This window comes from Phodopus roborovskii, unplaced genomic scaffold (assembly GCF_943737965.1).
Source record: "Phodopus roborovskii unplaced genomic scaffold, PHOROB, whole genome shotgun sequence".
Lineage (NCBI taxonomy): Eukaryota > Metazoa > Chordata > Mammalia > Rodentia > Cricetidae > Phodopus > Phodopus roborovskii.
In genome coordinates this window covers 6,395,154-6,407,315 of record NW_026125506.1, presented here as the reverse complement: position 1 = coordinate 6,407,315, position 12,162 = coordinate 6,395,154, and the positions used below count along the sequence as shown (strand labels likewise).

The 12,162-nt window shown below is 49.3% G+C and overlaps 2 protein-coding genes across 2 annotated transcripts in view; one reads left to right on the top strand and one right to left on the bottom strand.

Moving 5' to 3' along the window:
• The window catches only part of Ksr2 (kinase suppressor of ras 2), a 313,418-nt gene extending 307,558 nt beyond the window's left edge, over positions 1 to 5,860 (bottom strand). The window contains exon 1 of the mRNA XM_051176529.1: positions 4,711 to 5,860. Coding sequence (XP_051032486.1) covers positions 4,711 to 4,890 — 180 coding nt within the window. The 5' untranslated portion in view covers positions 4,891 to 5,860. The remainder of the gene's footprint in view (positions 1 to 4,710) is intronic.
• Pebp1 (phosphatidylethanolamine binding protein 1) overlaps positions 5,799 to 12,162 on the top strand; it is a 97,875-nt gene continuing 91,511 nt past the window's right edge. The window contains exon 1 of the mRNA XM_051176527.1: positions 5,799 to 5,802. The gene's annotated coding sequence lies outside the window, so the exon portion shown is untranslated. The remainder of the gene's footprint in view (positions 5,803 to 12,162) is intronic.

The following is a 12,162-nucleotide window of genomic DNA, read 5'->3' as shown; positions in this document are numbered from 1 at the left end:
CAAAGGGGTTTGTGACCCACAGGTTGAGAACCGCTGCTTTAAAAGGTGGCATTTTGCCAAGGGAGGTGAATCGCTGGGGGAACTCTTGAAGTTTTGTATCCTGCTCTCTGCTTCCGGATTATGGCCTGAACATGACCATGAACACATGCCACCATGCCCAACATGTGTTCCTTTGTAAATAATAAGCCAAAATGAATATTTGCATCTAGGAGGGTGGCTGGGAGGGGCTGGAGAGAGAAAGGAGAATGGGAGAGAACAGTGTGATACTATTTCATTTTTTTTAAAGGTGGAAAAGTACAAAATAAGTAAAAATCAAAACAAAACATAACAACAAACTTTTAAAAAGTTGTTTCCAAGGCAGGCAGTGGTGACCAGCTCACCTTTAATCCCAGCACTTGGGAGGCTGAAGCAGGCGGATCTCTGTGAGTTTGAGGCCAGCCTGGTCTACAAGAGCTAGTTCCAGGACAGCCAGTGCTACATAGAGAAACCCTGTCTCAAAAAACAAAAAAGGTAATTTCCAATAGTATTCCATCGCAACAAGAAGAAAATTAATGAATATAATCTGCCCCTCCGTAATTGTCTGCTTAGTACCTACTGGCACTCTAGTTTGTTAGTGTCTTAAAAAGTGTCACCCTTGGTGATCCTTACAACTACCCACTGAGGAAGGAAGTTTTATCTCACAATCATCAGTTTGGGTTAAAATGTTTACCATTTGTATCCAGAGCAACTAGGAAGCCAACCTGCCTCAAACTCCATAGCATGGACTTTCTTCTCCATCAAAATATCTACCAATAAAATATGGGACTGGTGTTACCCATTTTTGTGGCCCACCCAGCATCCTTTGGTACCTTTGTCCATGAGAGCAGAAACTTGACTTTATATGGGATCATCCCAGCAAGGAAAATGATGGATTTCCCTCTTTCCTCCATTCAGCCTCCCTTGCAGCTAGAACATGTGACCCTACTATGGCCAAGAAAACATGACTGAAAATTGTTGTTGAGAAGAAATGTTACTGTGGGAAAGCCTTTGTTTCCTGAAGCCAAAAACATGAAGCTTCCATCTCTCCACACTCCTGGAGGTCTCCTCTTTCCTGCCTTGAATGCAGATGTGACAGCTGGAGCTATGGGGACCATCTTGTAACCATCACAGAAAGGCCACCAGGTCCTTCCTCTGCTGTCTCCCAAAGGATCGAGTGTTTGACCTTCACTGTCATTTTGCTATGGTGGGAAATTTTCTTCCCTACCCAAGAAGCGTGCTTTGTGAAGGCCAAGTTCATGTTATAGTATTTTTTGTTTCTAGAAGAGTACACACTAACTGTCACCAATATCCTCAGAATGGTCTATTCAATCTCGTAGTAACTTTGGTGTCTGTGAGTTGTCATCATTAAATAACAGAAACAACAGGGAACCAACCTGCCTCTCAATGTGGGATGCTGTGAGCCACCCTGGGATTCTGCCTGAGAGATGGATGCCATCAGATGCAGCCCACCGACCTTGACCAGAGCCATGAGCCAAACAAATCACCTAAATATACATATGGGCTGGCAAGTTGACTCGGTGGGTAAAAACACTTGCTTGAAAACCTGAGGACCTGAGTTTAATCCCCGGAACCCAAAGCAGAGTGTGTACTTGCACTCACACGCACAGTAATAAAAGTCAAGATGAATTTAAAACAAAAATAAACAGCTGATACACAACATTAGGACTTACTTTTGTTGTTGCGATTTGTTGTTTCTGTTTTTGTGTGTTTCTTATTTGGGGGCTGAAGAGGACACATTAGGCAAGATCTCCACCACTGAGCTACAACCCAGCCCTATTTCTTTTTAACTGGAAGCCCAGCCTAGCCTTGGCCTCTCCCTCTTCCTGCCCCAGCTTCCCGAGTACTAGGATTACAGTGTGTACCACCACGCCCAGCTTAGATAAGTAATTCATAAAGTGACCCTATCAAAACCTGAATCAGAAGCCCGGGGGTTGAGGCTACAGTCAGTGGTAGATCCTTTGTCTAGCATTCACAAGGTCCCGGGTTCAATGCCCAGCACCACCAAAGAATAATGACACACAGAAGCACACTGTCTGCTTACTAAATGCAGATTCTTGGGCCCTCCCTCCAATTCCAGCTAAATTAGAATGTGGCCCTTAGATGCTAGACACCCACACTTCAGCCAGCACCCCTGTGAGACTAAGGTAGAAAACCCAGTGAATGTAAATTCTAGCAGGATCATACCCTCCCTAACCCTCTTCCCTTACCCCCTGGTCCCAGGGAGTCAGAAAGTTGAAACTGGCATATTTGCTCCAGAACAGACACTGGGCAACATGGATCCAGCTAACCCGTAGAGAAAGACGTATTCTCTATTGTGCTGCTAGTTTTATGTCAACTTGACACAAGCTTGAGTCATACGAGGGAAGGAAACTCAACTGGGTTCCCACTGTGGGGCATTTTCTTAATAAATGATCAATGGAGGAGGGCTCAGCCCATTATGGGTGATATGGTTCCTAGGTGGGATCTGGTGGTGGGCCTGGGTTCTATAAGAGAGCAGGCTGAGCAAGCCATAGGGAAACAAACCAGTGAGCAGCGCCCTCCATGGCCTCTGCATCAGCTCCTGCCTCCGGGTCCCTGCCCTTTGTGAGTTCCTGCCCTGACTCCCTTTGATGGTGAACTGTGATGTGCAAATGTAAGCTGACTAAACACTTTCCTTCCCAACTTGCTTTGGTCATGGTATTTTTATTTCAGCAACAGAAACCTTAAGACAACTATGATTCCAACTTCTTGACCAACACACTAGCACCTCTGTCCCCCAGTTTCAAATGGTAACCACCTTGCAGAGAGACAAAAAGGAGCCAAGTGTCCACAGTTGGTTTGTGTGTTTGCACTGTGCTGGGGATTGAACCCAGGGCTTTGGGAGTGCTACAAAAGTGCTGAACCACTGAGCTCCAGCCCCAGCCACAGAGTGCCCAGCTGTGTCAATCATCACTCCCTTGGGAGTCATCAAAAGATGAAGTAAAAGGAAACATATGAGATATGAGAAAGGGTAAGACTCAGCCCAGCGTGGTGGTTCTTGGTGACAGAGGGTAGGAGAGCAGAGGGTGGTGGCCTTCAGGGATTATCTATGTCAGCTTTCCCAGTTACAAAATCTGCTGTGGGCCCCGTGCAGAGACCGGGGCTGGACTAACACATCCCATATTTTTCTTGCAGCAGCAATCGTTAGCCAAGCCTTCTCTCTTGAAACTCTGAGAAAGGTAATGCCTGTGCCTCCCAACAAACTTCCCACATCATCATTTATCCTATTTCATCCCTGGGATCGTGTTACCACCTGACAGGTGAGCACGGACATATATCCGAGGGTGACAAGCGCTGTATTGAAATACACACACACAAACTCCTCTCTCCAGACGATAGCCTTCTGCATACCGACTATCTGGCCAAATTTAAAAGCATGCTGGAGAAATAAAAGGCCTGAAAGTGAATCAGAGAGGCGCATTCATGCAGATGACCCAGTCAGGAACTCACAGCTAGAGACCGGCTGAAGCACCAAGCTCCATGATACATGGCCACACCACTAAAAGGGGAAAACCCTCCTTTGCTCTGAGCTCCACAGCCACCAACCCCTGGCAAATGACAGCTAGTGGGAATTCCCAAATTAAATCAAGCAATGTGGACAGCTGGGCCATTTTGTGGGAAGGAAGGTGAGGGGGCTGGACCCATCTGACATTTTGAACAAGGTGGTTGCCTAAGGATTTCAGAGCATCAGGCCTTTTCCCGGATCCTGAAAGCTTCCTTTGAGAAAATGACCTCTGAAGGAAAATAGATCCTTCCATCTCTTTTTAGCAACTTTGTAGCCATCCATCCCTGTCACCGGCTCTCAGCAAACTGCTTCCAACTCCGATCAAGTTCTGTTGAAGAGATGCTGCCAAGAGCCAAACATAGCGCCTTCTCCTGGAACCCCATCCACCAAGTCTCACCAAGACAACCCAGGAGGATTTTCCCCACGCCACCTAGTGCAAGAACCACTCCAGGCAACCGTAATATTGTTTCTTTTTACACATTTTGGGCCTTCATCAGCCCTGGTATGTCAAATGATTGTGATTGTGTTAGAAATGAGTAGTTCCCTGAGGATTTATTTTTCAAATGCATCTGGTTTCCTAAGGTGTCCATGGGGGTGAGGAGTAAGACACAGAGCAAAGGGTCGAGTCTTTTCCATTCAGGCAGCCCCATCAAACCAGTCAAAACCACCTTTGACCACCTGCAGAACGCACAAGGTCACGTGGGTTCCCTGCAGCGCCTTAATGTGTCACCAGCAGACTAGCCCCCTGTGGCACATAAACAAACCCCCAAACGGAAAAAAAAAAAAAAGAAGAAGAAGAAAAGAACAAGAAAATAATAATAATAAAAGTAAAGAACTTCCTCCTTTCACAGGAAAAATAATAATCATGGCAACAGCTACAACCCATAATAATAAATACAGAACAGCAATTATTACTGCTACCACCGCCACCCGGCCGAGCAGACAACAGCCGCACTGGGAAGGGACATCCGCGCTGGCTTCGCCAGGTGAAAAATCATAGCGCCTCATTCGTGCCCACCTGCTTTAGCCTTCCCTTCCCAGGGCCCTCCCTCAACAAACAGAACCCCAAAGGGATGGGGACGGACTGGAGAAGGGGAAGGGAAGGAAGGATTGCCCCCCCCCTCCATCCCATCCCAGGCAGCACCTACCTCCAGGGTCCTGATCTCCTTCTGCGTGAGGTCGTTGGAAGCTGCACACTTCGTCCTTAGCCCTTCCAGATTGGAGATGCTCAGGTCTATCATGTTCTGAACCAGCTCGCACTGCTGCAAGGCTTTTTGCAAACTCAGAGGTTGCTGTTCCTCGCTTTTCGTCATGTTTTCCTCATCCATCGCTTGCTCTGCAACCCCCCTTCCCCTCCTCCTCCACCTCCTCCCAGAAAGAAAAAAAGGGGGAGGGAGGGAGTGGAGGTAGAGGGAGCCCACCCCCCTACGCCTCTCCAACCACTGCGACTTCTCAGCAGTGTCTCCTGAAGAAACCCAACATCTCACACAAGCTTGAGGGGGTGGGGGTTGGAGGAGGGGACAAGAGCCAAAATTTATTATTATTTTCTGGGGGGGAGTATCAGGCAGTCTGCATTAGGATGTCCCTTGTCTCTCTCCTCTCTCTTTCTCTGTGTCTCTGGTCCCTAAAAAGGGAGAGATGCCCGTTTGTCAGAAGCCAACCAGGTGGTAGGGTGCAGTCTGTACACTTAGGAGGAGGAGAAAGAGGAGGAGGGCGAGGAGGAGGAAGGGGAGGAGGAGGAGTGGAAGGAGGAGGCAGAGGGAAATAGAGCTCACGCTTCGCACACCGGCTCCGTGAAGGGCGGAATTATACGTATATAAATCTATTTGGCCGGCTGGCTTTTATGTCAAAAAGGAGCGCGCCTGCCCCCCTCCCGGTCGCGGTGACACGGCATGGTCCGCGGGTCCCCGCGCTCAGCGCGCTCTCAGGATGCTGTGCGCACGACTGGCGCGGATGCGGCGCCCACTGCGGCTGGCTGCGGTCTGCTCCCCGCGACAACGCTGCTGCTGCTGCCGCCACTGTCGCTGCTGCCGCCGCTGTCGCCGCCGCTGCTGCCGCCGCCGGGCTCCAGGGGTGACGGCTCCTGCCTCGCTCCACACCGACATCTTGCCTGTCAATCACAGGGCGGGGTGGGGAGCGGAGCGAGGGATGTAGCGCCGAGAAGCGCCGTGCGCGCAGCCGGTCCCCGGGTCCCCCCACCCCGGGCGCGCCTGGGACCCGCTGGCGGCAGGCGGCGCGTGCACCTGCCCGCAGGGCCACCCTCCAGCCTGGGAGGCGGGGTCCCTCGGGACTGAGGGGCTCGCGTGCTGAGCGCAGCCGCTACGATGCGGTGGGGGGTGGGAAGGGGGAGGCGGGCTGGTCCCCGAGGTGGCGGGGAGGCCGGGCCCGGGGGCGGGGAGAGGTACTTGGTGGCCGGGGTGGGGGTGGGGGCCACTACGCCAGCCTGGATCTCGCGAGACGAGGCCGGAGCGCAGCTCAGCAGGTGCGCGGGGGCCCGGGAGCAGGTGCGCGCCGGGCTTGCTGAGCTCCGAGTCTGTGCGCGCCCCGCCTGGCTTTGCGGGTGTCTTCTCGTGGCTTGGGTGCGGGGTGGGGGATGGGGGGGCAGACCTTAATGGGCTTCCCTGAGTTGGGGCGGATATGGGGATGACGACTACCTGGGCCTGATCTAGCTAGAGTCCATTTGTAGAGAGACTGGAGGTTTTGCCTTGCTGGCAATTGCCACCTTGTCCCACAAGGGCCTGTGGAGTCTTAACCCCAGCTACCAACCCTACCCTTTGTCAGCCGCCCAGGGTAAAGGAGTAAAGGACACCCGTGTACATTTTAAAGATGTTGAGGGCGGGGAAGGATGCTTCGTGGCAAGAAAGGGGAGAAATAGAAGAAATTCACAGTTAATAAAGTTTTACTGCAGTGCCTCTGTTACAGATACGCTTTTTATTAATTGATAGTGAGCGAGAGGGGGGAGGCGCGAGGACCGCAGCGTGCCTATGAAGTCAGATGACACCTTGTCAACTCAATTCTCTTTCCACCATGGGTTCCAGGAATTGAACTTACGTGTCCATACTCGCTGAAGTACTCTCCACCCGTCTGTTATAAATTAATAAAAGACAGCCTTTCTTCTTAACTGTGTGTGATGGTGCCCGCCTTTAATCCCAGCACTAAAGAGGCAGAGGCAGGTGGATCTCGGGGAGTTCGAGTCCGGCTGGTCTATATAGTGAATTACAGGCCAGCCAGGGCTACATAGTCAGACCCTGCCCCCCCAAAAAAAATTTATAGTTTAGATAGACAGGAACTAAGATGAATTACCCCCAAGGGGCTTTATTAGGAGAACAGCATCCATCAGGATAACACATGGACAGCTGGGGAGGCTGCAACCTCACAATTACCACCACCCATTTGCACGGTGCACGGCTCCTTCTGTAAAGCCAGTGGTTGCATCAGAGTTGGCATGGCTAAAATATTTACTCTCTGGCTCATTCCAGGGAGCTACAGCAACTCCGGATTAAGTTAGTGTTCTCTGTACAAACTCTACCCAGACCACACTGCACCCTAATTCTCTTCTCTCTCACTTTTTTCCTGGTCATTCAGGGTGACGTCAAATGTCGTCTCAAGCAGGTCTGCCATCTTTGACTGACAGATCCGATAGTATCCCTAATGAACTGCCCACAGGCTGTGTTTTCAGTAATGAGTAGCCTGGCGTGGCATGTGTGTACCTGAAGCCCAGCCCCTTGGGAGGCTGAGGCGGGAGAACTACTGGAACAAAGGGCTTTGAGGTCAGCCTGGCAACATAGTAAAATCCCCTTGGGGAGAGAATACATTAGCAAACGGCATCCTCTTCTCCCATCCCTGAGATTCTAGGAAGCAGCGCTAGGAGAAGTGTGGGAATCAGAAGCAATACTGAAGTCGGCCATCCCTAGAGAGAGCCACCTGAGGCGGGAAGAAAATGCACACCACTGGCAGCCAAGTTGGATCAAACTGATTGTTTTAAGACTTGAGCCATGGGCTTTAGAATTCACACAGAGTTGAACCACCACGATGTTCCACATTTCCGCTGGGCTGGGTGTGTGTGCTGTTCAGTGACAGAACCCTTTACCTAACGCCACACATGCAAAACCTTCTTTATCCATAATGAGGTCAGGCAATCAGTTTTAAGCACAATGAAGTCTCTAGAGTCGTGCTGGACCACAAAGTTGTCTCCCTTCCTTTTTTCTCCGTTTTTTTTTTTTTTTTCCCCGTTTCCCTTGAACTTACTAATATCTGTTACCTTCCAACCTTCTCTGACTTCAGCGCCTGTCTGCCTACGAGGCTTTTTCTAGTGACTATGTTTCTCTTGGTTTTCAATGATCCTAATTCTTAGTGAGCCTTGTTGAATTTCTCTTTTATGCCAGATACTGTGTATGAGACATATATAATCTAAATGACACTGCCTGACCCGGAAGAGAAATGGGGTATAACTACAGCTCCATTGGCTGAGCTGGATGAAGGGTGTGTTTCTGTTTCAAATGTGACACCGCCTTCCTTATTTTCAAAAGCTCCTCTCCCTGCTCCTCTGCCCTGACCCCTGGGAAGGATAGCAAGACTTTTGAAAACTGTTTTTGTTTTTTTTGTTTGTTTGTTTGTTTTTGGGGGTTTTTTGTTTTGTTTTGTTTTTTTGTTTTGTTTTGTTTTTTGAACTTTCTAAGTGGCTTCTCAGCCATTTGCCCTGTGGTGTATCTAAATCTGCCAGTTATGCCAAGCTAGAAAAATGCTATTTTCAGATCATGCACTTAAATTCTCCTGTCTCTGGAACCCTGAAATGTGGCCTTTCTGGTCCCAGTGTCTTCTACAGATCTCTGTTTTTTCATTTGTTTGTTTGTTTGTTTTGTTTTGTTTTTCTAAGACAGGGTGTCTCTGTGCAGCTTTAGAGCCTGTCCTGGAACTCAATCTATAGACCAGGCTGTCCTCAAACCCACAGAGATCCTCCTGCCTCCACCTCCCGAGGGTTGGGATTAAAGGCGTGCGCCACCACTCCCCGGCCACCCACAGATCTCTTAAAGGAGTTTAGCAGGAGTCCATAGTGATGGTGGGAGTGAATTTGATATCGTTCCAAAATGGCTTCTCTACTTGTCATCAAATATATTTCTACTGAAGCATAGACGACAAAAATAATCATAAGTCATCAATTGGCAGGCAACTATGAGCGCATCTTTGTCCTGTTTGAAAACAACCCACATTATGGATGCCACCTCTCTATAGGAGAAATGCTCTTTTTTCAGAATTGACTTTTAAATTTTTATTAATCTTTATATATTATCTGTACTTATTTACGTGTGTGTGCATGCACAGGTGTGCACATATGGGCTGTGTGTCTATGTAAGACGTAGTCCTTTCTTTCAACCATGCAGGTCCCCGGGGATGCAACTCAGGTCATCAGGGTTTGGGGCAAGCACCTTTACCCCTGAGCCATCTTGTCGGTCCTGAAGTCCTCTTTCAGAATCCCTCTAGCCGTCAAGTACCATGTGCTCTGACTCTGCCATTAGACGCAGCCCATGGAAAGTAGACAGTGGAGAGGAATCTGGCGTGAGCATGGGAGACAATGACACACCTGCTTCCAGGTACCTAGTCCCACAGAGTGATGATGCCCATGCTGAGGGGCCTGAGGCCGTGTTCACAAGCATCCCTATGGTTGCTCTGGGCATCACCCTTCCCCTCACAGCCCAAGCTGTCTCTCTAGTCTTCCTGGAGAGTCTTGCTAGCCATGCCCTGGTCTGCAGTCCTAACTAGTGGGTGGTGGGTAGAGTCAGTAGAAATCTTCTCCCTCCGTGCCCCATCCCTTCTCTCCAGGGTCCCCGTAGCTTACTATATAGCGGAGGTTGTAGAACCCAGATGGTTCAGGAGTCTGCAGCGGGCTCCAGGTAGGAGTGGATAGCTCCTTCCTTGCCTGCTCTCCATCTTGTGCAGGGCTGGGTAAGAAAGGGACCATTCTGTCTGAGAACTGATGGGCACAGAGTATCGGCTGCCCCGCTGTGTCCTGCCAGCCACCCACCTGCTGACCCAAGAGGCACACAAGGAATCGTTAGAGATCTAAAGATCTGGGAACCCAGAGCCAGGTGGTGGTGGTGTACACCTTTTATCCCAACACTGGGGAGGCAGAGGCAGATAAATCTCTGTGAGTTCAAGGCCAGCCTGATCCATGGAGTTTCAGGATAGGCTCCAAAGCTACACAGAGAAACCCTGTCTCAAAAAAAAAAAAAAAAGAAAGAAAGAAAGATCTCGGACCTGTGTCAGGGTTAAGGCACAGAGTGATGACCTCCCATGTACCTGTTACCTGTTTCCATCCTAGCCCTAGGAAGCACCCCACAGCTCACAGCTCCCAGAGCCCCATGGCTCAGTCTGTTCAGGGTGGCTCAAACCCAAGCATGCTTTGAGGTTGTCGCCTGGCCCCTGGGGAACAGGATAAGCCTGTCAGGGAAACCTCTAGATAAGATCTTGACCTTATCATGTATAGGCTGGAGGTTGAGAGTTACAGGTGGTCAAGGGACAAGCCTGACCACCTCATCACCAGAGAGGAAGTTTACCCTCTTCCCATCACCTTTGAGGTTTAGTCAAAATTCTGGGGCACCAGAAGCAACACACTCTACCCTGCTTGATGGGTGATAAGCTGGCCTCAAGCTTTTCCAAATTGCCTTGGACTCACAAATTGGGGAGGATTGGTAGATTAAGAGCCAAGAGGGCCATCCACCTGGAGCGCCACAGGACCAACACTGACTTAATAGACACTGCAGTCAAGAATGACCTTGAACTTCTGGATCCTCCTGCCCCCCCCCACCTTCCAAGTGATGGGATGACAAGATGTGCCCTCTCTCCGTGGATGCGAACCCAACAGTTCTGACTGAGCCAGATCCCAGCGTCTTGTCTCCCTTGAATGCCTGTACTAATCTTCCCAGGCTGGCTTTGTTTGTATGTTTTTTTGTTTGTTTTTGTTTTTTCTTTCCTACCAGTTTTTCAGATTGAATAGCATCAGAACAGCAGCTGCACAGGGACTGTGATCCTGTGCTAATGCACAGAACCCCCCAAATACAAATGCCTTTAAAAATAGCTTTGATAAGAGCAAACAAAATGTTCCAAAGCTACTTTTCTGGAGTTCACCTTTTGCTTCTGCATCTTCATTCCTGGTGCAAGTGGGTCACTCTGACTACGTTGGGATCTCCTGGGTTCACGGGAATGGCCCCTTTGGCCCAGTGCTTTATGCTGGCTTTCTGAGTTATGTGGTATGCTCAGTGTTTCCAGTTACAGCACTCAGGACAGAAGAGGCGCCCCACCAGCCCCCAAAGGCACACAGAGAAGAGACTTCACTGAAAGTTCCTGTTAAGCAGTGTCAGCAGCACAACCTACCTACTTCCTCCCTTTTGTCTGTGAGCACTGCATGCATGCAGTACCCACAGAGACCAGAGGAGGGCACTGGATCCCCTAGGACTGATTACAAACAGTTGTGAGCCACCCAGCAGGTGCTGGGAGTTGAACCTGGGTCCTCTGTAAAAGCAGCCAGTACTGCTAGTTTTTTTGGAGGTTTTTTTTTTTCTTCTAATTTATTTATTCTTGGACAATTTTATACATGTATACACTTGATCACAATCATCCACCTGTTACTATTCCCTTCATTCCACTCTTACTCAACCCTTCCTTTTCCCGATATGTTTCCCTCCCACTTCCAAATCTTTATGCGTGTAACCCACTGAGTTTGATTAGGGTTGTTTTCAAGAAAATGGGGGTGGGAATATTTACTGGAGCAAGGGTAACCTACACCAGTGGCTACATCACTGTGGAAAATAGCCTTCCTCACCAGCAACAATGAGCTGCCGATATTTTTGCAGGTTGGGAAGGGGGGTCTCATGAATGGTTCCCCATTCATAGTGAGCCCAGTCTTGTACAGGTCTTAACCAGGTAACCACGGCTGCTATAGGTTCAAGTGTGCAACGGCCGTATCGTATCCCACACTCCTTGCCATGGCAGACAGGGTTTTTCTGTCCTGCAGCCGCTCTCAGATAAACACACTGAGGGTTATATGCATTACAAATGCTCAGCCAATAGCTCAAGCGTATTACTAACTGTTACATTCAAATTAACCAGTATTCCTTATGTATGACCTGCCGCGTGGTGGTACCTTCATTAGCATGGGTTGTTCACCTTCCAATCTTTCTGCATCTGCCCGCAGTGACTCCTCTCTCCACCCTTCCTCACCCCATTATTGGCAGTTTGGCTTTCCATCCTAACTTTATCGTGCTCAGTTTGCTTATTAAGCCAGCCACAGAAACATACATTCACACAGTGTAAAGGAATGTTCCGTGGCACGCCACCTTCCGGCTTTTATGTTTTTCCCACCCACCTCTTCAATCCATGTTCCTTGAGCCTCGAAGGCAGCGGCACAGATGTCACGACTTGTTCTCAGGGTACTGGCCAGCAACCAGTCTCTGCATTAGCTAACTGCCACCCACTATAAACAGATGTTTCTCCGGCCAAGACTGAGGCAGCACTAATCTACAGATATAAACACAAATACCTAGAAGTCAGTTTTATAACGTGTCCATTTAGCAGAGCGATAGTAACAGGTTCTGCAATAGGGC